This window comes from Eucyclogobius newberryi, unplaced genomic scaffold (assembly GCF_026437365.1).
Source record: "Eucyclogobius newberryi isolate DKJ021-1_F unplaced genomic scaffold, fEucNew1.0.hap1 SCAF_5, whole genome shotgun sequence".
Classification (NCBI taxonomy): domain Eukaryota; kingdom Metazoa; phylum Chordata; class Actinopteri; order Gobiiformes; family Gobiidae; genus Eucyclogobius; species Eucyclogobius newberryi.
The window spans coordinates 20,269,737-20,292,154 of record NW_027316167.1 but is presented as its reverse complement, the minus strand read 5'-3'; the positions used below and the strand labels follow the sequence as shown (position 1 = coordinate 20,292,154).

At 41.3% G+C, this 22,418-nt stretch overlaps 2 protein-coding genes across 2 annotated transcripts; one reads left to right on the top strand and one right to left on the bottom strand.

The window, feature by feature from the left end:
- Window positions 1–687: 687 nt before the first annotated feature.
- fam120b (family with sequence similarity 120 member B) lies at window positions 688–10,957 on the bottom strand. The gene is made up of 14 exons (XM_072464985.1): window positions 10,866–10,957; window positions 10,586–10,696; window positions 9,210–9,400; window positions 8,996–9,129; window positions 8,780–8,902; window positions 8,515–8,706; window positions 8,181–8,439; window positions 7,912–8,095; window positions 7,268–7,617; window positions 6,085–6,177; window positions 4,200–4,406; window positions 3,476–3,629; window positions 1,312–1,567; window positions 688–1,239 (listed from the first exon to the last, which is right to left on the bottom strand). The coding sequence occupies exons 2-14, from the start codon at window positions 10,692–10,694 to the stop codon at window positions 1,215–1,217; spliced, it is 2,277 nt and encodes a 758-aa protein (XP_072321086.1). The 5' UTR covers window positions 10,695–10,696; window positions 10,866–10,957; the 3' UTR covers window positions 688–1,214.
- Window positions 10,958–15,689: 4,732 nt separating this feature from the next.
- On the top strand, window positions 15,690–22,279 carry dldh (dihydrolipoamide dehydrogenase). Its single transcript, XM_072465290.1, has 12 exons — window positions 15,690–16,159; window positions 16,330–16,629; window positions 17,197–17,257; window positions 17,649–17,906; window positions 18,780–18,840; window positions 18,921–19,051; window positions 19,139–19,308; window positions 19,390–19,606; window positions 19,685–19,858; window positions 19,950–20,673; window positions 20,778–21,003; window positions 21,094–22,279. Exons 1-12 carry the CDS (start codon window positions 16,106–16,108, stop codon window positions 21,097–21,099), a joined length of 2,382 nt encoding a protein of 793 aa, XP_072321391.1. The 5' UTR covers window positions 15,690–16,105; the 3' UTR covers window positions 21,100–22,279.
- The last annotated feature ends 139 nt before the right edge of the window (window positions 22,280–22,418 follow it).

Genomic DNA, 22,418 nt, shown 5'->3' with positions numbered 1-22,418 from the left:
TGGCTTTTGTTAGAGGGACCCCTCCCACCTTTTATTGCACAAAAGAGAATCATTTTCTCTCTGGATGTTGTAAAACGTCCCTTTATTTGTGACCTAAATGCCAAACACCAGTGTGCTTTTACTATTTCGCAGCATTTTACTACTTGACTTTAAAGTTATTGGTTATCTTTGTTCAAGTCCGGCTTCCTTTTTTCCACTGAACGCGTCCTCCTTTATGCTGAAGGGGCAACAGAACCTGAGTTATGTACCCCACCCACACCACACCCTCCTCACTCACCACTGACTAACTGCACAATCACACGGTTCGGGTCCCTCTCTGGGTCTGCTGTTGCTCAAGGAAACACAGGGAGTGGAGGCTGTGGTCACACGCCACTAGAAAAGACAAGAAAAGACTCTGCATGTGACTTTAATAATCACTGGTCAATTATTTGTACCCTGTTCAAACCATTCATACTGGCACAAAGGAAACACATTTGGGTAATAACATTGTCTCATTGTGGAAGTTTAATTCCGACCCCTGCTATTGTTGTTGTGTAGTGTAGGAGCGAGTCTACATTAAATATTTTCTGTAAAATGTGTATTAAAGCTCATTGTTCAAATACATACAAATCATTATGAATGTCATTGTTATACACTGCATTTGTGTGGTCAGGTGATTATAAAGCAATAAAGAAAGATGTACCGCACTTTAAAAATAACACATTTTATTAATTTGGCAGATCAAGCACTTTACACAAAATGTACAGCTCACCTAGTTGAAACGGCAATTGAAAACTCTTAATTTGCTGACACCCCAAAGTTGTTTTCAGATTTCAGCTTCCGGTAAATCTCATGAAGTCTCTTTCTGTAGCTAAACCATTATTATCAGATTGTGGTCCAGTGCAAACATTACTTTTAAAGATGTATTTATTCACACAGATAAGACGTAGAAACAGGCTAATCCACTTCTCCATTTCAAACACCCTTCAAGTTTACTTTCAATAGATTGAATCTTCTCATTTAAAACGTGTCTCTTATTGTATCAGAAAAGCAAATTTACACCATGGTTGACAAAACATGACTTATTCTTTCTTAATCTCCAAACATTGCTCTTGACAGTTCATCTCTTGGACAAACAAACCTGAAACAAGACGTATGTTGAGAGACGCTTTTCTTCACACCTTTGCCATTCTTCATCAATTTTAATCTTTGTCATTTCTTCTTCTCAGGTCAAGTCATGGGGCAGGAGGCTGTGACCATCTGAGAAAAAGAACATTGAGAATATGAATCAAGGTTTGCTTTTTGAATGTTGAGTATAATGCACATGTATACCTTGGTGCTAGACGGTATCTGCCCCTGTGGTTAAATCTGCCCCTGGAGACAGTTTTATATGTAGAGGTCCCAGTATCATGATATTGCTGTGAATAAAAGTCTGAATGCAGTGAAGTTGAGGGGTTGTTTCCTCTGCCGTGTCTCCCTCTGTTTTCATACAGACGCTCTCTTCTTCTCGCGTCTCCATGGCCCCTCCAACTTTCTGCGTTGTGATGAAAGCCCTGTGGGTATGACTGCGTTCCCAAGCCCTCACCACCTGCAATAAAGTACAAGAAACAATGTATTTATTTCTCTTAAAGGGGACATATAATGCTAATTGCTAATAATATGCTTTTTACAAAGGTATTTCCTCATCAGTTAACTCATAGTTGTATCTTAATTGATTCATGCATGTTTGAGCAATTAATTGATTCATGCATGTTTGAGCAATTAGCAGTGTCTTGCATTGAAGGGTTGAGTGCTCAGAAGATTCCCGTCTTCACCTACCCCCTGTCCCCACCTAAATCACAGTGCTTAGCGGTGATTATTAGAAAAATGAAGACAGAGTGATACATGTCGGGTCCTAAAATGTCACATAGAACATGTAAATGACAATCTGCTGCTTGTTGCGGCAGTTTTGAACAGGAAGTCAATTCTATAATCAAGCCATTTTAGATCATTATTGTGGTTTACAATGAACAAAAGCTGAATTGATGATCTACTAGTTCAATACCAAGTTCCTGGAAAAAAAAGCATATGACATCTACTTTAATTATATATTTCTATAATTGTGCTAATATCTGCAACACATTTTTTATTAAATTGAACTTCCCTTTTACAATATTTTTAAACAGAATGGTCCAACTACCAGGGTTTAAAGTTGCTTCTTTAAATCCCTTAAAGTTGAAAAGAAACAAATTGGAGGAGACATGAAAAGACAGTCATGATGGATTCCCAGTTAAGGGGTAGTTGTGAGAGCAGGCGGGCAAATAAGATATTTGCTGAGGAGACTAAACATCAGGCCTGATTCCAAACAAAAACCAAACTGGGCCCTCCGTGATACCACAAAGCGCCACCACTGCTCTCCCGGCACTCTCCCTCTCTCTGACACACATGGATCCGCAGTAATGACGGGTGTCTGTGTCTGAGGTACAGAGAGGGAGACGCGCTCCATCTATTAAACAAGAGTCCCACAGGGGTTGACTTGGGCAAAACGCAGACAGCTCGGCGCAAATCTGAGCCTCTCCCCCAAACATGCAATGCAGTGCTTGTCAAAAATACTGGCAGAAGATTTGTACGTGAGCGGGTTACACAGAAACGATGGGTTCATATTTCTTATGGTTAATTCGTGTGACACAAGAGACAGACACTGTAAAGGAGCAAAACAACAAGGTGATGCAGAGGCCAACGGCAAATGTTTTAGAAGCATTATCATCCTGATTTGGTGTTGATACAGAATTATACATATTAATGTATAGGTGTGGGAAAGGGTTAAATAATATATCAACTATGACCATGTACAAGGATGAGGAGTAACAAAAGCAGCAGAGCAAGAGTCAGACACAGTGGTCTGTAATCAGTCCTGTTGTGTGTCTTAAAATAAGAGCTCTCCCACCCTATAAATGGAACCTACCATTACTAGCACACGGACAAAGCAAGTCTACTCTTCAAGTGTGTGTGTGTTATGCTCAAGGCCACAGCACACATGGAGCTGGTTACAGCAAGGCCCTCTGGGAAATGTGGTTCTGTGAAGGGTACTGGAACTACAAGCATTGATCAACAGTCAAATTTGAGGAGTTTGCTCTTCTTTTCGGATCAGGCGCATTTTTGTCATGTTGTTAAATGTTGTATGTGATTGCTATTTCTAGTAGTAAACTTAAAATCCTGTGGGCACTTGGTAAAAAGGGTACAGTGCATTATTGTTATCAAAATGGAATGGTGTTGACTAATATAATAATTGGGGTACAACAAAGTAAAACGTATACCAAAACAGGTTTTATTGCAAAAACAAGTTACTAACTTAAATTTAGGAATATTTTTCCAATAATTATAAAACATAATATACTATACCCGCACATTTGAGCTTTAACTTTAACAATAAAAATAATCGTTTGACAAGTTGACTCATCTAAAACAGCTAGTTGAAGGCCATGATAAATTCACATAAAGCACACGTGACTTTCACCTGTGTGATGCTCTCTGTATCGGGGCTCCGCTCTGGTCTTCAGGCTGAACTGAGGAGTGTGACTTCTGGGTCTGGACTGCAGCTCTTGGCCTTTCTTCTGACAAGCTTCCTTAACTTTGGTCCTCAAATGATGAAAGACATTCAAACATGAGACCTGAAGCAAGGAACAAGTACACTTTTTTTTCAGCATGTGACGGCATCCCACATGATTTTAATCTTATAGCACTAACAATACCACTATATAATAATACCTATATCTAGCATTTAGATAATCTAGTGTCAATTTTATTCAGATTTGACTTACTCCTTCTTAAGATCTACTTTAGTTCATGGTGCAGCCAGGTTTAGTCCCATTATAGATCTGTTTTGGATTGAGCAATGCTTGGAAATAATTTTCTTGGGTGCTTGGTTTTAAAAGTTTTAAAACGAATGCATTTTTTTCTTTTCTTTAAGTGATATTGTATTGTTATATCAGTAGAGAAATTAATAGCAATAACATTTTCATATTGGATCAAATTAAATTGGAGTAGTACAACGGAAAATGTGGATCCCTGTTTTTAAAAACCCAATGCAGTCAAACACTCAAACATGTTTTTCACTCTGGCTCTGCCAGGAGATAATAAATGTGATACTATTGTGTGACGTTTGATATTGGTAGAACCCTAATCCTCACTGCTTTTCAAAGTCATTTCATCAGTCATCACTACTTTTCAGCTTCACTCACATCATTGTCCAGCAGCAGCCGGTCCTCCACACCGCTTTGAGCCAGAAGATACTTTGAGTGGAAAAGTCGTCCATCAAAGCTGTTCCAGGGCATCAGGGAGTCAGTGGTTAGAGGACAGCCACTGGCACAGTTGGCCCCCAGAAGACAACCGAGACCACGCACATACAGACATCCCATCTGCACAACCCGGCTACACAAGAAGGGCAACTGAGACAGAACATTAGATTTAATACATACATTATTTTAAATACATTATTTATGAAAAAATACAGATTTGGAGATAATTTATACAACCCATAATATCAAATGGAATAAATTTCCAGTGCCAATCATTTCAGCCTCTTCATCACACTGTACAATTACTTCAAAGTATGCAATTGTAAAGAAGAGAATTGTCAGCCCACTCCAGTAAAAGACCCCACATATCAGCTTCATCTTTTGAACTTGTACTGAAGGTTTATGGACAGTAAAAGCTATACACGCTATGAACACAAACTGTTGTTATTGATTTTGCTACTAATTATTTAATTTAAATAAATGTAATTTTATGTTTTATGGTAATTGTGAGTACACTGAATGTACAATAAAAAGTGCAGCAGCAGCTGCAGCAGCCTGTGAGCTAAGAGTAATGACAGCAGACGCCAACAGCAGGCAGATGTGTGGCTCTCTCACCTGTCTCTGCAGATAGCACTGATAACACACACACACACACACTAAACACTGCCTGCCACCTGCCTCCAGTCAAACACAGCTTCACATCCAGAAAACAATGAGCCAGCAGAAAACACACACAAAGATCTGCTGCCGCTCACAAACACACGACAAAGGAAAGACACAGGAAATATAGATAAAGTAACATGAAAAAGGTGAAAGTAGTTGTGTGTAAGTAGGAAGGAGAGCGAGAGGGACAAAGACACAGTGGATATGTGCGTGTGTCCAGTGGGGTGGAGGGAGCCTGGTGTAAATAGCTCCATGTGGTGAGCGTCAGTGCAGACAGGCGACTGTCGCCACTCTCCCTGTTTCACTAAATACACTGCACACATGGCAGTTTGTGGGGAGGAGTGTCGCAACAAGGTTACAAATATCATTTTTCTGCTTTATTAAAAAAGGAATTCCTACTTGTTGGTATAAGATATGGAAATGTTTCATTGGTAAAATGTTTAGAAAGAGAATTTCACCCTGTTTACGTGCAAGTTTCCATACACTAATTAAGGTAGATCTCTGATACTCTGAGAGTTTATATAAATCAATGCCCAGTGCTAATTATTGTGCAGCAACAAAAAGAGCAAATATAAAAATGACAAGACATACTTATGGTAATCAAGCTATAAAGGTAAATGGTGATGCTTAAAAAGACATTTAGTAATCCATTACATGTGTGTGATGCTTTGAGATAAGGCTAAAGCTAAAGACAAAACACAAGACACAACTTCCATTTTCCATTCATTTCACTTCTCTACGTCGCGTTTTTACACCTCTTTATGTACTGCGTTAGATTTGGATCTTGACGTGAATTACGGCACGAGTTAAACAGGCCCCGCCTCGTACCGCTCCTATGGAAATTAGTCTAATGTATTAAAATTAGTAAACCATTACGGTATGTATTTGTGATTTCAGATTCTAATGTGATCATATCATGGTCCCAGAAGGGAGGCCAGAGCCTATTAACCCTAATGATTGCATGATATTTGTATAACAAAGATCTAGAATAATTAATTAATTAATTCACAAATGTTGAGCCTGATCATTTCCTTTTCCAAGTGACTACACCATATAACTCGTTACATTTAAATCTGCATTTTCATCTGATTAATTTTAGCTGTTCCCCATCAGTATTAAATGTCATTCATCTAAGACCAATTTTTATAGTAAAAATGTGGCAGACCTTGATCTGCTGGAGATCTTCTGGAGAGTTCCGTGCCAAGCACACAGCCTGGCTCAGGTATGCATCAACGTCCTCTTGAGACAGTGTTTGTACCTGATTGCAAACACACACAGTTGAAGTGTATACAGTGAGCCATGTCAACAACAAATCGATGTGTATTCTATGTGGGACAGTTTGTTTTGTCTGCTTTCTGTGCAAAAAGAGAAAGAGAAAACACTGAAAGCAAAAACAAGATTGCCCAGTTGTATGTTCAAAACAAACAAGCCCCATGTGGTTTAAAAAGACGACTGGTTGAGAGCTTTGAATGCAGTCGAGATCAGACGACAACAGCTACTGTCTTCAGCCTAAACTGACAGAGGCCCATTTGAATAACTGTCTCCAAGAGTCAATCACTGCATTTGAAAGTCAGTCACTGACAGCTTCTTTTACTAAAACAGTAAAAACAGCATATTAGTTAGCAATAGAACCAAATAGTGTTTCCCTTTGTTTTCTCAAGCTTTAATATAAACTGGGACTAACTTAAATAGCCAACACCAAAAGAACAAACATGGGGTAGATCCTGTAAAAAGCTTTACAAGTGAGACTGATTGTAATGATTCTCTTAAGTATAAAGACGCACGCAATACAATACTTAAGTGATTATAACAAAAAAAATAAGGAAACCTGCTATTCACATGAAAACTCACCAAAATGTGTGCTCAAATGTATTAAGGAGGAGGATTACTTGGAGAGATAAAGGCTTAAATATGCAAGTCCTTGTCCATCAGAGTACTTTGTTTACATTAGAGATCACAAAGAACAGCATCTGTGGTTAAGCGAAGTGCTCAGCAGGTAATAATGGTCTTCATAATGTCTTACAAACAACAGGTAATGTTTAATGTTGATGACAAAATAGAAGCTATATTGTTCAAAGGGTGTTGCACAAATTTGCTATCAAAATCTTCATTGTAGCCTTCGGTGTCACTAAATACATCAAGCTTTTTTATTCTGTGTTGACATAAAACAGAACGTGTAGTTTTTTCTTTAAAAATCCAGATCAAATCAAGCAACTCAAGTAAAAACTAACTACAAATGTCTTGTGAAGTTTGCGTATGTCTAACTATTTTTTTTTTTTTTTTTGCATTTATTATACAACACTTTTACACACACAATTATTGTAGTAAAGGTAAGTAAAGATATCTACCTGGACAGCTATGTAGGTCACTAGACACAATGTGACGAAAAGGTGCTCCTCTATTTTTCCATACAATTCTGCAAAGTCTTGGCAGTCAAGAATTGCCAGAAAGCATGATCGACGAAGAGATGAAACTTCGTGCTCTTTGCCAAACCATAACATGTCTAGCTGATCACCTGCACAGGGCAAATGTGGAAATTTAGACTGAGCCTTGAAAAAAATAAACATTATGCTCTGTGTATTTGCATGCTTCTTGCATTGTATGCCAACTGGGACAGGGGGGACCATTTCAGGCTCTTTCAGAGGATTTCCAGGGTAGACAAACCATTCCTTAATTGGTGGTGGGTTTTCATCAACATCTGTGAACACAAATCACAAACCAGGTGTATGTTACACACACTGTTATTTAAAAAAACAACTAAAATTTACAACTAAATTCCCATACCAAAAAACAATTATTACTGTTGCTATCACAATTACAGTAATAAAAACACATCTTTCTGCATGATATAACAGTAGTTCATTTAATATCACCATGTGGTCTAATACTATAGATTTGATTTGGAAAAGCACCATTTCCAATTTCCAATTTATTTTTTGTTGTTGTTTTTCTTTACCATCAAATGAGTATGCAGTTACAGTGTGTACATTACCATTAAAAGTATTCAGTAGTAGAGCACCATAAATTCTCTGTCTACATGGTTTATAGACGTGAGCTTGTGGCAGTAACTCTGTGTCCTCTTCGTCCTCGAGACTGTTGCTACATTCAACCACTCCCTCAGACACAACAGAGTAGACCATGAATCCCTCTGCTGCTACATGTTTCTCTCTACATGCCTAGTAGAAACCACACAAACACACATATTTAGACAATGTGACAAAAGCATTCACATAAATAAAAATATCCATGGACAAATTGTACCTGTAATATGACTGGACTGACGTATTTCTGATAAACAGCAGCAGGGTGGTCTGAAATTTCACTAGACAGATGTTTTCCTTGTTCAGATAGTAAATATGACTGGATACCCGTCTCCAGTAGTTGTCTGTCTACGGGTGACAGCTTTAAAGATAGAGGAATAAGCTCTTCACGACTTTCTGAACAGGAGCGCACAAACTGGGAGACAGCAAATATCATCTGTCCTTGCTGGGATCCAGGATAGGGTGTAGAATTAAATTGTCTATAGGAAGACGATATGTAAATGATTAGTAATCAGAGGAAGAATGATCCAAACAAAATAGTTTGAAAGATGGACCTGTATTTTCCCAAGGCATCATTTCGTATGTGTCGCATCCGCTCTGCAGACACAATATCATTACCAAGGATGCAAGCAAATAGTGGTAAATGAAAATTCGCCAATCCAAGGGCCTGGCAGAGTTTCTGTCGGTCATAAAGGACTGTACTGAGATTGTCTGTCCTTAACTTTGCAGAAGACAGATACGGAGCACTAAAAGCAATACAACGTTAGAGGTAATGAATGTTTGAAAAAAGCAACATTTCAAACATGGTCATCATCAAACCTGTCAAATATAATGAAGTCTGTGTCCTGTCCCAATATGCCCATGCAGTTGTGTTCACGTGCATAGCTGGCAATCTCGTAGTCAGCCTCCCTCACTGACAAAAACACGTCCTGCCCCAATGATCTGATCAACAGAAAAACATTTAAACAAATCTTTTTTTTATGTATAGTTTATACAAATCTATACAAAATCTATGCGACTTAATGAACTACTTACTTAAGTGCAAAGCTGGTAAATGTTGCTAGACCAGAAGGCAAAACAAGCATCTCTTTACCAGGCTGCTCTCCATAGGCTTTAATATGGGCAAATACTTTACGCACATCACCATTTACTCTACGACGCCTCTTTATCTGAGAAAAACACCAAACAGTCAACGATAACACAAATGTTAGGAGTCTGTAAATAAATGGTTTTGGAAGTCAGACTTTACCCATGACAGTCTCTTTTGCTCCTCCACAACTCCATCAAAGAAAAAGATTAATCTGATGCCTGCAGAGGTAAAGGCTCCAACCCAGCTCCTTAGAATGTCCATATATTCTTTCCACTGCCCTCCAGACACCCAGTCTCTACAGGAGTACCACTGACGCAGACAAGCCATCCCATCTACGACCAGTGTGGGAGCTGGATATGATATAGTACAGGCCATAAGAAAAAAGGTTAAGCACAAACTACAGTCAAAAACATATAAGCAAAAATATAAAGATTATTTTAGCCTTTTTCAATTAAAACATACATAACAGGTGCAGTTTATTCAAGATAAGGTGATGGATCACAGGACAACATAAGTATACTATTTAATGCCAAAACAAAACAATGTTTTAATTCAAATGTACAATGATATAAACAACTAGAAAATCTGCAATGGCTGAAGCCATTGCTGGAGTGTCTGCGTCTCTCCCTCTCCCCCTCTCTCTCAGTCCTTCCCCCTCTCTCCCTCCCTCTCTCCCCCTCTCCCCCCCTCTCTCTCGACTGGCTCCGTCCCAAAATTCTAAAGAATAAAGCCTAAAGAATAAAGTCTACCTCTCTCCTCCAAAGTCTAAAGACCAAAATTCTAAAGAATAAAGCCTAAATAATAAAGTCTACCTCTCTCCCCCAAAGTCTAAAGAATTCCGCAGACACTCAATGCCCAAATTCATTTAAATGGGGAAAACTAATACTTTTGAAAATTCGACAATTCTGCAAAAAGTACAAATGTTCAAATGTCAAAAGTAATAGCACACGTACTACTGCGAAAGCGATTGTAATGAGGTATAACATGTTGAAATCGGTTGAAGCGTTAAGGAGTTGAAACTGGCTAAATGGAAAATCATGGAAAATATAATAATAAAAAATACGTGAAATACAAGAACATATAGTGCCTGCGTGACATCAGGCAGACACTCAATAACATTGGTAGAGGCGTAATGGATTTGTAGTTTCAAAATACACGTAGAAAATAAATACAAAAATAAATATTGTTCACTTTACAGTAGAGTTTTGGTCTTCATAGCTTTTAGGTTAGTGCAATAATGTAAGGAATTTACATAAGAGGACAAAAGGGATTCAAATACTATAAAATTTGGTTTCTGGTTTGAGAATTTAGAGTAATAAATATGGTATTTTAACAGCATTGGGATCGGGTTTAACACATTTTTTTGTGTAAAGAGGACATGCATTGTATCAAGTTGTGGGTTCATATCAAGCTTTCTATTCACAACAAAGATATGTCGTTCCAAAATATTTTAGTGTAAGAGCACTCCAATCCATATATGGATGACAGATTATTCAACACCATGACAGAATGAGCAATACAAAAGTATACTTAACAAGTCTGGTTGTGTGCAGAGTGAAGTTTTGCCATCTCCCTCAAGTAAACAGTCTCACACGCTTCAGGACAGCAGCCCTCCAGAAACGTGTGAAGACCCTTCACTCCCATTTCTGTAAAAAGAAGACAGTAAGCCCTTGCCATTTCTTAAATCTAGCTAAATGTTAGCTTAGCATCTAACCGCTCTTTTGTCAATGTTATTTATGTACAAACAAGCTTGCAGCTTTTTGATTAAATGATAGACCTTGTTTATTCTGATGCTACATTGTTTAGACAACTTACTAAAAGTCCCTTCAGCAAAGAACACGGACGCGTGTTGTGTTCGGTTGTGTTTACTTGGCTGAAATGCAAATCACTTCCTGTGGTTTGCGCGTGGCGTCATCGCGTAGCAAAACAAAGCACACGTGCTTGTCGCATGGAGCACACAGAGCGCGCGGCACACGTGACTCTTTATACAGTGCAACCTTCGACCGGAAGATGATATTGGTTTCAAATAAAATTGTCCAAATATTATCCAGTCATTGCCTTTCAGCTGCAACATATCTGAACGTGTAATTCCTATAGCCATTAAGTATCGTTAATGCTTTGGTAGCCTGCTGCTTCAACTGAAAACTAAACAACAAATTGGCATGAATAAGAATAGACCATTGAGGTTTTGTGGCAGCAGCGGTTCCAAACTCTTCAGGCTAGGATCAGAGAGGAGCTAATTGCTCTTCATGCTCTCCAAAAGAATGGGGGCTCTTTTCTGTAGTCACAAGCTATTAGGTCTATCTTCAAAACAAAGCACCCCCATCCCTTCCACTCCATTGTTTGAGCAGAGCTGAAATAAAGAAAGAGACATATGCTGGCTGTCAGTCCAGCTGTCAGCATCAGTTGTTCTCTAGCCAGATGCTCTATGGACAGGGGAAACAATCCCCTCCCAAGCTTCAGGAAAAGAGGAGATGTGCTGTATCTGTCTTCTGTCTGGCCTGCAGTTATCGTCTTTCAGTTATAGTCTTTTGAATTTGGACCCATTATGAACCAGGGCCAAACCTTGCTTGCATTTAAATGTTAAAGCATCAGCTAAAACATACGGGTCATTAAAAATACACAGATGTGTGATTGAGGCTTATTTAGATAAATAGTATAAGGGTATTGACTGCAGTAGTCCATCTGGCACACATATACAATCTGCAGTGGTCCTGCACTTGTAGATCATATTGTTAGTTAAAAGCATTAAAATTGTCAAGATGTAAAGTATATGACAATGAACATTGTATTTTATACATATTACGTAATAATACGTAATGTTTCCATTCTGTTGCCTTTCCAAAACCTAATATCATTGCCACTTTAAATATCAAGTGTTATTATTATAAATGACAAATACTATTTACAAACTTTTTTTCCAACAAGTGGGTGCAAGACAGTTTCTCTTCTTCAAATAATATTACCTCCTTTCTGCGCTGCCTCATAACCCCCTTGTCTTGAGTAAAGCTCGACTCAGGAGAAACTGTGGCAGATGTTCCAGGAGCACACGATGGCCCTACCCCCAACACCTCCCATTTGTACTGGATCTGCAGTTAACCCCCGGAAAGAATTGACCATACAAGCACGCACATACACATACAAAGCACACCGCTGCCCACATCTCCACCGGCTCAACAGTTGTCCAACTGAATGAACACTCACACAGTGCAGACAAAATCCCCTTGGTCTGCCTGATAGCAGGCACACAGGGGTCAGGCCTGGTGTCAGCGTCCAGAGTGCAGGGTCTCTGGGCAGCTGGCCTGGCTAATCCCTCTGCTGGAGGCCACTGCTTCTCAAACTAAAGGCCAAGGACCCCCAGGGGGGCACAGGGATGTAATGGAGCAGCACAATTTCAAATTTGTCTAAAAATATACAGTGTTTGGTAGATTTGCCTGCGTAATTTCATCTACTTACATTTTGCATGTATTTTGACAGCCTTTCACAATTTTATTCTGTTGGAGACATCCAGGTGCCTACAAAGGTGTGAAGCATCATTACCAAAACTCATGTCTGCATCACACTTTATTCAGACTTACAATTACATGTGCTAAATCCCGACTTGCATGTCGACTGCCTTAGGCCTTTGGTACTCAGACCTTATGTGTGCCTTACAGTAAGACTAACACATTAGTACCTGATATATGTTTTGTTATGCATACTTATTAAGTGGGAGACTGGCAGAATTTTCGTCTCTTATTCCCTTTATTTACAAATTGAATGTCACAGACTTCTGCCTCCATCCTTGTGTTTATGCACTTTGATAACTGACCAGAAGGCTGGCCACTATTTTAAGGGTGTGTGATGTGATGCTGACGATGTGGAGGTTCCCACGACGGCCATCCATCCATTTCTGGGCACACACATACGCGCACACACAAACAAATACGCACAATGGCCATATGGTCATCTCTTAACGTCGCATGCCTCTACTGTGCGCTTATGCCCTGGGGACCAACCACACCACGGAATTTGGGAGATGTTGATGATTAAGAGTCTAAAATTAGCTGTTCTGAGGATTAGGCTCGCGAGATCGATCTGGCAAGTATAGGTAGGGGAATTTGTTGATGGGAGTTGGATGCTGTTGTGGTGTTTGGTGAGCAGATGGCCAAGGCCTGAAAAGGGGTGTGTCTTGTCCTCGCGACCCTTCACAAATCACAAGGCTTTCCCCCGAGGGGCTCGTGAGTCGCCGTTCAATAAGAATCAATAGGAATTACTTCACGAGAGAAAGGGATGAATGGGCGGCGGGGCGCAAGACCTCTTCCTTTGTTGTGGCCTGCGCGTCACGGAGCTCATAAGCGCGCGCACGCTCAGGGCAGCACATGCGCGCGCGTGCACACAGACACTGGCAGAGGCAGGGCACTTCAGTTAAACAATCGACCTCCAGTTAAACAATTTTAACCTCACACACGCACACCGAAGTGCTGCTGGGGAGGAGGGTCTGAGTTGAGTCGATTTCTTGAGGTGAGATTGGTGAATCTTCTGGCATAAATTATGTTGGGGACAAAACGTGGTGCTGCTGCTGTTGAAGAGGAGGAACCACTTTCCATCGTGCCATGCTTTTCAGTCACGCTTTGCTGGCGTAATCGGGAAATGTGTGCCATGTCATGGTGATGAATGACTGATAGTATGTGCTTAATACTGGGAGCGCGTGAAAAAGTCCACAGAAAGTCGAGATGAGTGTAAATAAATGGCTTCAAGAGTGACGTATAAGCATTGCAGTTTATTGAGAATGGAGTTACAATCAACATGGTGAAAAGAAAGACGAAGCTTGGACTAGCGTCCTATAGCTAAACGTACATGGGGCTATGTGGGGAGACCTTGGCTGGCAGGGATAATAGCGTTAAAGTCTAAGGTTAAAGGCCCTTCAATCAGCTTTAAAGGGTGCAAAGAGCACATCATAGACACGCAACCACATTAGACACAGTCCTATTTATCTCAGCGCTGACCCATAGGGAATCAAATTCAGCAGGTCGTTAAATTTCTAATAGGCCACAGCTTCCATCAACAAAATGGCCTGTTGATAGACACATTGACCAGCATATTGGATTATTCAAAATTATTTGATCAAAATATAGTAGTAGAGTAGTGTCCAGTAAATATAACATGACTCATGTGGCTTGTCTGTAAGATGAGGTAGGTAGGCTACTGTGTAATCATTTGTGCAATTGCTGTCAATAATCGTAAATTGCATTTTAATATCCCTTGGGGAAAATCATATCTTCTGTGCGGTTTTGGGTGCAAGGGAAATCAAGTGTTAAAACATTGGCATATATGTCAAAAACTTTTGAAAAACGAATTTTATGTCAAGAGCATTATCCATAACTTCATATCCAGGTACAATATATTTAGTTTTGACTCTAAAGCCTTCAGAATATTAGGCTACATCATCAAAGGTGTAGAGCTTTGTGATGAAGATGGATTTAATTGCTCAACATTACACCGAGCATAGGCTCAAAACAATGGGCCGATGTCAACAAGTGTGAATTCATTTTGCACATTACTCTGAAGCCACACGTATGCAGATTAATAAATGGGACCCGTGGGCAACTCAGCAACTATAACCACGCATCTCATAAAGCTTTGAAAAGGCTGCACAGGACATATAGCTATCTTATCATGAAGATAAAGATTACCCTAATACAAGTGACCACATCCCTCTGCGTCTCTGGTGCTGTATTCTTGTGGGAGAGCAGGTGCTGCCGGACCAATTACCATACAGCTGAAAGCACAAAGAAAAAAACTCTAGGCCTACTGCCTGCATGCCCCCCAACCCCCCCTCTCTCTCTCCTTCTCTTCACAAAGTCTCTTAATGACAGCCACGCGAGCGACACACACCGAGGCTTTTTTTACTGCCCATACCAAAGGCAAATAAGGGAAATACGCAAGCATGCAATAAACGGTTTATATTCCCAGTTACGGCGCCACTGTGCGGATTCATGGGCGTCGTCCCAGTTCTATGCCAGGCAAGGACAAACTTGCAATCACATTTAGGCATGTATGTTACCACTAAATAAAATAGATTGTATTATTTATTTATTTATTCACAGACATTTGTTTGGCTCTTTCGGGCAAAATGTCACATACTACGTCGAAACATTTGATATTATGATAACAAATGGTTCGCACGAAGTAGCTGTGTAGTTTTAATGTATAAATAAAGATAAGGCAATGGGAACAGATCGAGTCATTTGGAGTGGTGGTGTGGACATCCACGGCAGGGGAACACCATAGGAATGCGGTGAAGCAGATGGTAGTTGAATCGCAGTTGGGACGGCTGGCCAGCAGTCTATGGGTACCAATTTACTCTCGACAATAAGAGACCACTGCCGCGCGCAGTTATGCAATGTAAGATGGAAGAATGTATTTAACAAATCGAATGTTCCCTAAATATTATGTCTACTGTTGGTAGTGCCCTAAAGAGGCATCAGTGAAACAAGTGTTGCACATTTAACTGCTCACGAGCCATTTGGTCCGTCCCTTTGAGAGAAGTGCAGAGAGGGGGTAGAAAAGTTGAGCGCAACCCCCCCTCCTCATTGTCATGCCCCGGGCCGGACTTGTGGTGGTGTGGGAGGGAAGAAGAGGAGCAGAGGGGCTCATTTGCATCTTATTACCCTCTGCCTGCTGTCCCGGTATAAAACCCTGAACGGACTGTTGGCCCTTCAGACACACACAAACCCAAAAGACCAAGAGACATACATAGAGAAACGAAGACTTGCTGCTTTTGCCATTGCCAACCAAGAGGGAAATAAACGTAAACATCAACAGCTGCCAAGTTGGAATTACTCGAAAAAAATATTTCTACCAGGAATTGTTGAGGATCCTTAATTTTTTAGGATTACTTTTTGTTCTCCGACAGAAGCCTGCCGCATGGGAAAGTAGAGGGGAAGAAGTTTTTATTTTGTCATCATAACATCTTCTCACGGCGGAAATCAAATATTTTCTCAATGCGCGTTTGACTCAGACTAAACGGACTGACCTGTGGAGCGTTCCCCGATTGTTCAAGAGCTGTCACTATGGGACGCCTGTATCTGATCCAGGTTGTCACGCTCTCCCTTCTCACCTGCCAGGTAAGTCCAAGAATACTAAACCCAAGGAGCGTCAGTGGAATTTACGCACAACACATTATGACTTTTATGCACGCAGTGATTACTCACCAATGAGCAATGTATTTCACCCAATATTATGAATACTATGTTTTTTTTACATAGTTTACATGTATATTATGTTGCCCTTGCAGGTTTTGTGCTCAGGAGTTTTTGAGCTGAAACTGCAGGAGTTTCTCAACAAGAAGGGAATACCGGGAAACTCCAACTGCTGTCCCGGTGGCGCTCAAACTCAAAGCCATCATCAGTGTGAATGCAAGACTTTCTTTAGGATTTGTCTCAAGCATTACCAGGCCAATGTATCACCTGAACCCCCGTGCACATACGGCGGGGCTGTCACTCCAGTGCTGGGATCCAACTCCTTCCAGGTTCCCGAGACCAACGCGGACACGTTTACCAACCCGATTAACTTCAATTTCGGTTTCACATGGCCGGTAAGTTTCTTGGATTTGACCTCACGTCATATACTTGTATTTAGTTTTATTGTAGTGACGAATGGCACGCAGTACAGTCAAGGGAGTTATGGACGCGCTTTATTACTTTCTTTATGGGACGAATTTCTTTGCAGAGTGAAACATGCAACAGATGCTTCAAACCCAACACTTGTGAACGTCTTTGTCAGCAGCGTGAGAGGGGCTATTGTAGTAGGCATGCGTCTGTGCTTTTGGTAGCATAAAATGGGGAGGGCAGGGGGCATAGAGGGATGATATGGGTGGGGGTGCGTTCGGGAAACGTATCTTCTCCAACCAGGCGTGGTGGGAAATTTAACATCCTCAGAGTTGGCACATCATTGGCAGCACAGCGTGAAATTCCGCCTTGTTTGGTTTTACGGCAGTGTCAGAGTGTGATAGTAGCAGCGGCGTGAAAAGGGAGCAGGTAGTAGCTCTTATAAGGCCCCTAATCAGCATGGGAATTAGGCTGTGAACTTTATTGGGAGGCCTCTAATGGCCCTGTGTAACAGGCAGAGCAGCTGTTGACTCCTTTTCTCTATCTCTCCTCAGGGAACGTTTTCACTGATCATTGAAGCTTTGCACACTGACTCTCTGGACGACCTAACAACAGGTGGGTGGCTGCCAACATACTGTATACACTTATGTAACCTTATTATGATAACTAAAAGTTGTGCTGGGTAGAGGCATCTTTTGATTTTGTGACATTTGTTTCTGTCATAACATGGACTGCAAAGCCAACAACAGTCTGCATTTACACACTATGTGATCATTACAATCATGTAACAAAATTATTATTGGCTGGTGACCACGGTCTAGTTTTGTAATCTTTATGGTTCTCTTATCAGATCACTTATTATAATTGATTACTGATGATAATAAAACATAGGTAGCCACCTCTGTAACACTCATTGTATCATAATCAAACAGTATATGTCCACCATTGTGTAAATCAGCATCATTGTATGGTGTATAGTCATTTTAACACCTGCACTGTTTTGCAGAGAATCCAGAGCGTCTAATCAGCAGGATTACAACTCAGCGCCATCTGACTGTGGGAGAGGAATGGTCCAAAGACATGCAGACATCAGGCAGGACAGAGCTGCGCTACTCTTACCGCTTCCTGTGTGATGAGCATTATTACGGAGAGGGCTGTTCAGTCTTCTGTCGACCCAGAGACGATGCCTTCGGACATTTCACCTGTGGCGAACGGGGAGAAATTATTTGCAACTCTGGTTGGAAAGGCCAGTACTGCACTGAATGTAAGTTTGTTTTCATTATTTATCATTATTATATTATGGGAAAACAAAATAGGAGAAGACCATGAATGGATAGTTGAGCAATCTTTGGTGTGGACAAGTTGAATGATGACCCAGTAATGTCACAGTGGTTATCATTACTAATGTTAGCTGGGGGAGGGGTTTTTGTAGACTTTAAATGAGGCGTCAAGGTAAATTTTTCCAACAGTGATTGGCTTGTCGTTATTGTTTAGGGACTTTTCCACCACCTAATGTGGGGCTTGTGTGCAACAGGCGTTAGTTAGTTATCCCATAGCACCAGAGGCCTCCTGGCTCCTCAGTAATTCACACGCCGCGTGCCTTCCATTAGACCACTGGGGCCTCCTAGCCCCAAACCTCCTCCCCGATTGGCCAAGTGGGGGTCCTGTATTGTTGCCACTCAGGCTGTTGATTGGCCGAGAGGGATGGTGTATTGTTGTGGAGGGGGCAGCTGCTCGGTGAGAGGAGACAATGGAGCAGCTGTCTGGTGGTTGGCTCCACACAGGCCAGCTGGCCTTGGGGGAAGAGGAGGGAGGAGTGTGAGCGGACCGGGGGCGAGGTGAAGAACAGAGGACAGATAGGTGGATGGTATAGATGGAAGAGGATAGGACCAGAGAGGGAGGGGGCACGTGAGAGGGCCAAGGGTGAGAAACAGGACGTCTGACCCACAGTTAAGCGGAGAAAGGCGGCTTTGTGTGCCATGCTTTTGTGTGTGGGGCCAACCATGTTAGAAGAAAAGTTTGTTGGCTGGTCTCGCTCATGATTATGAAGTCTGTAGTAATAGTCACAAAGCGAGACTTGGAAAAAGCTAGTGAGTGTGAAAGCTTAATTGTTAATGTTGCCCTTTTTTCTCCATAGCAATCTGTCTGCCTGGATGTGATGAAGAACATGGCTTCTGTGAGAAACCAGGAGAATGCAAGTATGTATTAAAAGTTACTTTTAATTTAAATATATTCCTTCACTAATAAAATTAACTAAACATACAACGCTCGTTCCCAGATGTCGTGTGGGCTTCAGTGGTCGCTACTGTGATGACTGTATCAGATATCCTGGCTGTTTGCATGGTACCTGCCAGCAGCCCTGGCAGTGTAACTGCCAGGAAGGTTGGGGTGGACTCTTTTGTAACCAAGGTAAGCTTTATAGTTCACTGAAAAAAAAGTAACATCATCACATACACTATTGTGCTTGCTCTTATACCATGTTATTGTCGCTATTAGATCTGAATTACTGCACTCACCACAAGCCGTGTCTGAATGGAGCGACCTGCACCAACACCGGACAGGGTAGCTACACTTGCTCCTGTCTGCCTGGCTTCACCGGTGCCAGCTGTGAGATTGAGGTCAATGAATGCTCTGGAAACCCTTGTCGCAATGGTGGCAGCTGCACTGTGAGTATCAGCAACAAAAGAGAGCAATTTAAAACTGAAACATGAAGTAGATCTCTAAATGCATTATCATATGCTCTACAGGACAATGACAATGGCTACAAGTGCACATGCCCACCTGGTTTCTACGGCAACAACTGTGAGCTGAGTGCAAACACTTGTGCCGATGGCCCTTGTTTTAATGGTGGGCGCTGCACAGACAACCCGGAGGGAGGCTACTTCTGTCAGTGTCCAATGGGATACGCAGGATTCAACTGTGAGAAGAAGATTGACCACTGCTCGTCCAACCCCTGCTTAAATGGTTAGTTGTCGTTCTTATTGTTACTTCCATTTTGGTTTTACATTGTCTATTATTGCTAACTTATATTTAACTTTATAGGTGCAGAATGTATAGACCTCGTGAACTCTTATCTCTGTCAATGTCTGGAGGGCTACTTTGGACCAAACTGTGAAAACACAAATTCTGCCAGTGGACACTGCCAATCATTCCCATGCCAAAATGGTGGCACATGTCAGGAGGGAGAGACCGGCTACACTTGCACCTGCCCACCAGGTATGACGCAAAAACAGGAATAACACAAAATGGGGGATACAAATTATGTTTTCCTTATTTTTTACACTAATAGTTTATCTTGTATCTTTAGGTTACACTGGACAAAACTGCAGCTCCCCCATCTCTCGATGCCATCACAACCCATGCCACAATGGAGCCACCTGCCATGAACGCGGAGGTCGCTATGTGTGTGCCTGTTTGCCTGGATATGGCGGGCACAACTGCCAGTTTCTGCTCCCTGAGATTCCCAGAGGCCAGCCTGTAGTGGAAGGTCCGGATCGCATATATTCAGAAAGCCTCAACGAGGACAGTGAAGAGGACGAGGCCGGGTTTCCTTGGGCAGCTGTTTGCGCTGGAATTTTCCTGGTGCTTGTCTTGTTGATTGGCTGCTCCGTACTTGTGGTGTTTGTACGGATAAAACTACAGGATCGCCACAGTCACCATGGCGACAGCGTGCACAGTGACAGCCACGAAACCATGAACAATCTTACCACTACTAACAACTGTCTCCGTGGTGACAAGGAACTGGGCGGCATGATGTCCACCTCTGTTAAAAACACAAATAAAAAGGTGGATTATCACTCAGAGCTGGGAGGGTCGCTGGGTGGGCTGAGTGGCATTAGCAGCCTGAATGGACTTGGATCAGAAAAGAACGGCTTCAAAACTCGGTACTCTGGTGTGGAGTACAACCTGGTCCATGAGCTGCGCGCTGATGAGCTGTCCTTGTGCAAAGAGGAGGAAAGATATGAACCAGAGGTCAAATGTGAAATGCTGGATGAATCCGATTCAGAAGAGGCATGCAGGAAAAGATACAGGTATATTGGATTTCATTTTATTTCATTGATGAGAATACTTGAAATCGCACAAAGTCACGTAAAGTTATTTTCTTTAGTAAATGTATATTCTATCTGCTTCATAGTAATCCATCTGAGGAAAAGAAGATGGATGATGAACTGCCAACCTGCAGCGATTCAAAATGCATTTCCTCGTGTGATCTGAATGGTCAAACGTCATCCAGTGATTCAAAGAACCAATCAACAAGTGATATGAAAAACTGCAGTGACACAGACTACCAGTGCGATAGCAGATACCAGTCTATCTACGTGCTATCAGATCAAAAAGATGAATGTATAATTGCTACAGAGGTGAGTTTAATGAAAAATATCAGATAAATTACATGGTTGTTCCCGTCATCTACAACAGAAGATTTATTGTTTTCTCCTTGTTTTCCTCAGGTATGATGCCTGTTCATGGGACAGTCTTCTCTGGAGGTGGTCCAGACCAGCCCTGAGCAGTAGAGCTCAATTTGTCTCCAGGAGGTTTTACTCCTGCTGTTTGCTGCTGTTCCCTGGGATTTACCGGAGGACTTTGAGCCATGGTGCTACCAAGCCTGTGTCGATGCTGACATGGCTACAGGACTTCGCACTACGCTAGTATTGGAGATCATATCATTTGGATGGATGTACAGTACATTTGGACATTTTGGACAAATCCTGTTGAACTCTTGGACTGAGTCTACAGCAGATGGACCAAATGTCAGCTAATGAAGTTTGAGTACCACAGAGTACTGAATGAAGTGTAGTACCTTTGGAGTACTGAGAGCTTTTGAATAAGTGTTGTCCTTTTAAGTGATAGTTGGTACAAAATGTGTGAAAACTGTCATAGATAATGTATTCTGTGCGGTGTGGCAGAGTTGAAGCTGAAACAGGAATAATTATAATCACTTTTGACTTTTTAAATTCAGCTCTCTCTCTGTAGCACTGTCAGACACTGTGTGAGCTGAGCTGGTTCTCAGCAGAAATATGGATTTAAGACTCCAGCAGTGACTGCAGACCGATCCAACATGGATTCTGTTGGGCCATAATGGCCTCAGACCCTGAACGTTGTGATACACGGGGCAATGTTTTGGGCAAGTCATAAAAAAATCTCACCTGAACAAAATATGTAGGAAATGGTTCAATTGCCACTTTTAATGCCAAGCTACATCAGTCTTACCTGCCAAAACCTCATTGCACTATAGAGTGTGAGTGGTGCAAGTGTGTGGGTGAATGTGTCTGTATGCATTGCCTGACCCATCCAAATTGTGTCTTCCACTGTAAGATACGTCACCAGCTCACTATTGGATAGAATATTTGCTACCCATTTTATTTTATTTTTATCCAATGAAAGATGTATTCTTTAATTTAATTATTGTAATTATTTTGGTCCATATGTGTTGTTGCTTTTGTTTTAATTTAAGTTGATTTGTTTTTATTGGCAGATGTTGTATGTACGGATGGATGCATGTATGTGTTAGGCACTTGAGACCACTGTGACTGTGTTGTATTTAAAAGATAAATGTCTTATGTACAGAGCCTGTCATTTTTATTACTGGAAAACAAAAGCAATATTTTTCCAAAATAAAAGACAAATTAAATAATATCTTTTGTGTTGAAATATTGCTTCACTTATAGCAACATGCACATTTTTGCCTCGTATGCTTTATTGGACAGGACAGTATAGCGTGAAATGGGGGAGAAGAGCAGGAAGAATTTTCCCCAAATGTACAGAGCTGGGAGTT

Excerpts from the sequence above, each read along its gene's own strand:
- fam120b (XM_072464985.1), bottom strand. The coding sequence starts at position 10,694 with ATGGGAGTGAAGGGTCTTCACACGTTTCTGGAGGGCTGCTGTCCTGAA. Across the intron at positions 9,130-9,209 it reads AGCAAAAGAGACTGTCATGG|ATAAAGAGGCGTCGTAGAGT; the intron begins GTAAAGTCTGAC and ends TGTTTTTCTCAG. Across the intron at positions 1,568-3,475 it reads ATACAGAGAGCATCACACAG|GTGGTGAGGGCTTGGGAACG; the intron begins GTGAAAGTCACG and ends ACTTTATTGCAG.
- dldh (XM_072465290.1), top strand. The coding sequence starts at position 16,106 with ATGGGACGCCTGTATCTGATCCAGGTTGTCACGCTCTCCCTTCTCACC. Across the intron at positions 16,160-16,329 it reads TCTCCCTTCTCACCTGCCAG|GTTTTGTGCTCAGGAGTTTT; the intron begins GTAAGTCCAAGA and ends TTGCCCTTGCAG. Across the intron at positions 18,841-18,920 it reads GAGAAACCAGGAGAATGCAA|ATGTCGTGTGGGCTTCAGTG; the intron begins GTATGTATTAAA and ends GCTCGTTCCCAG.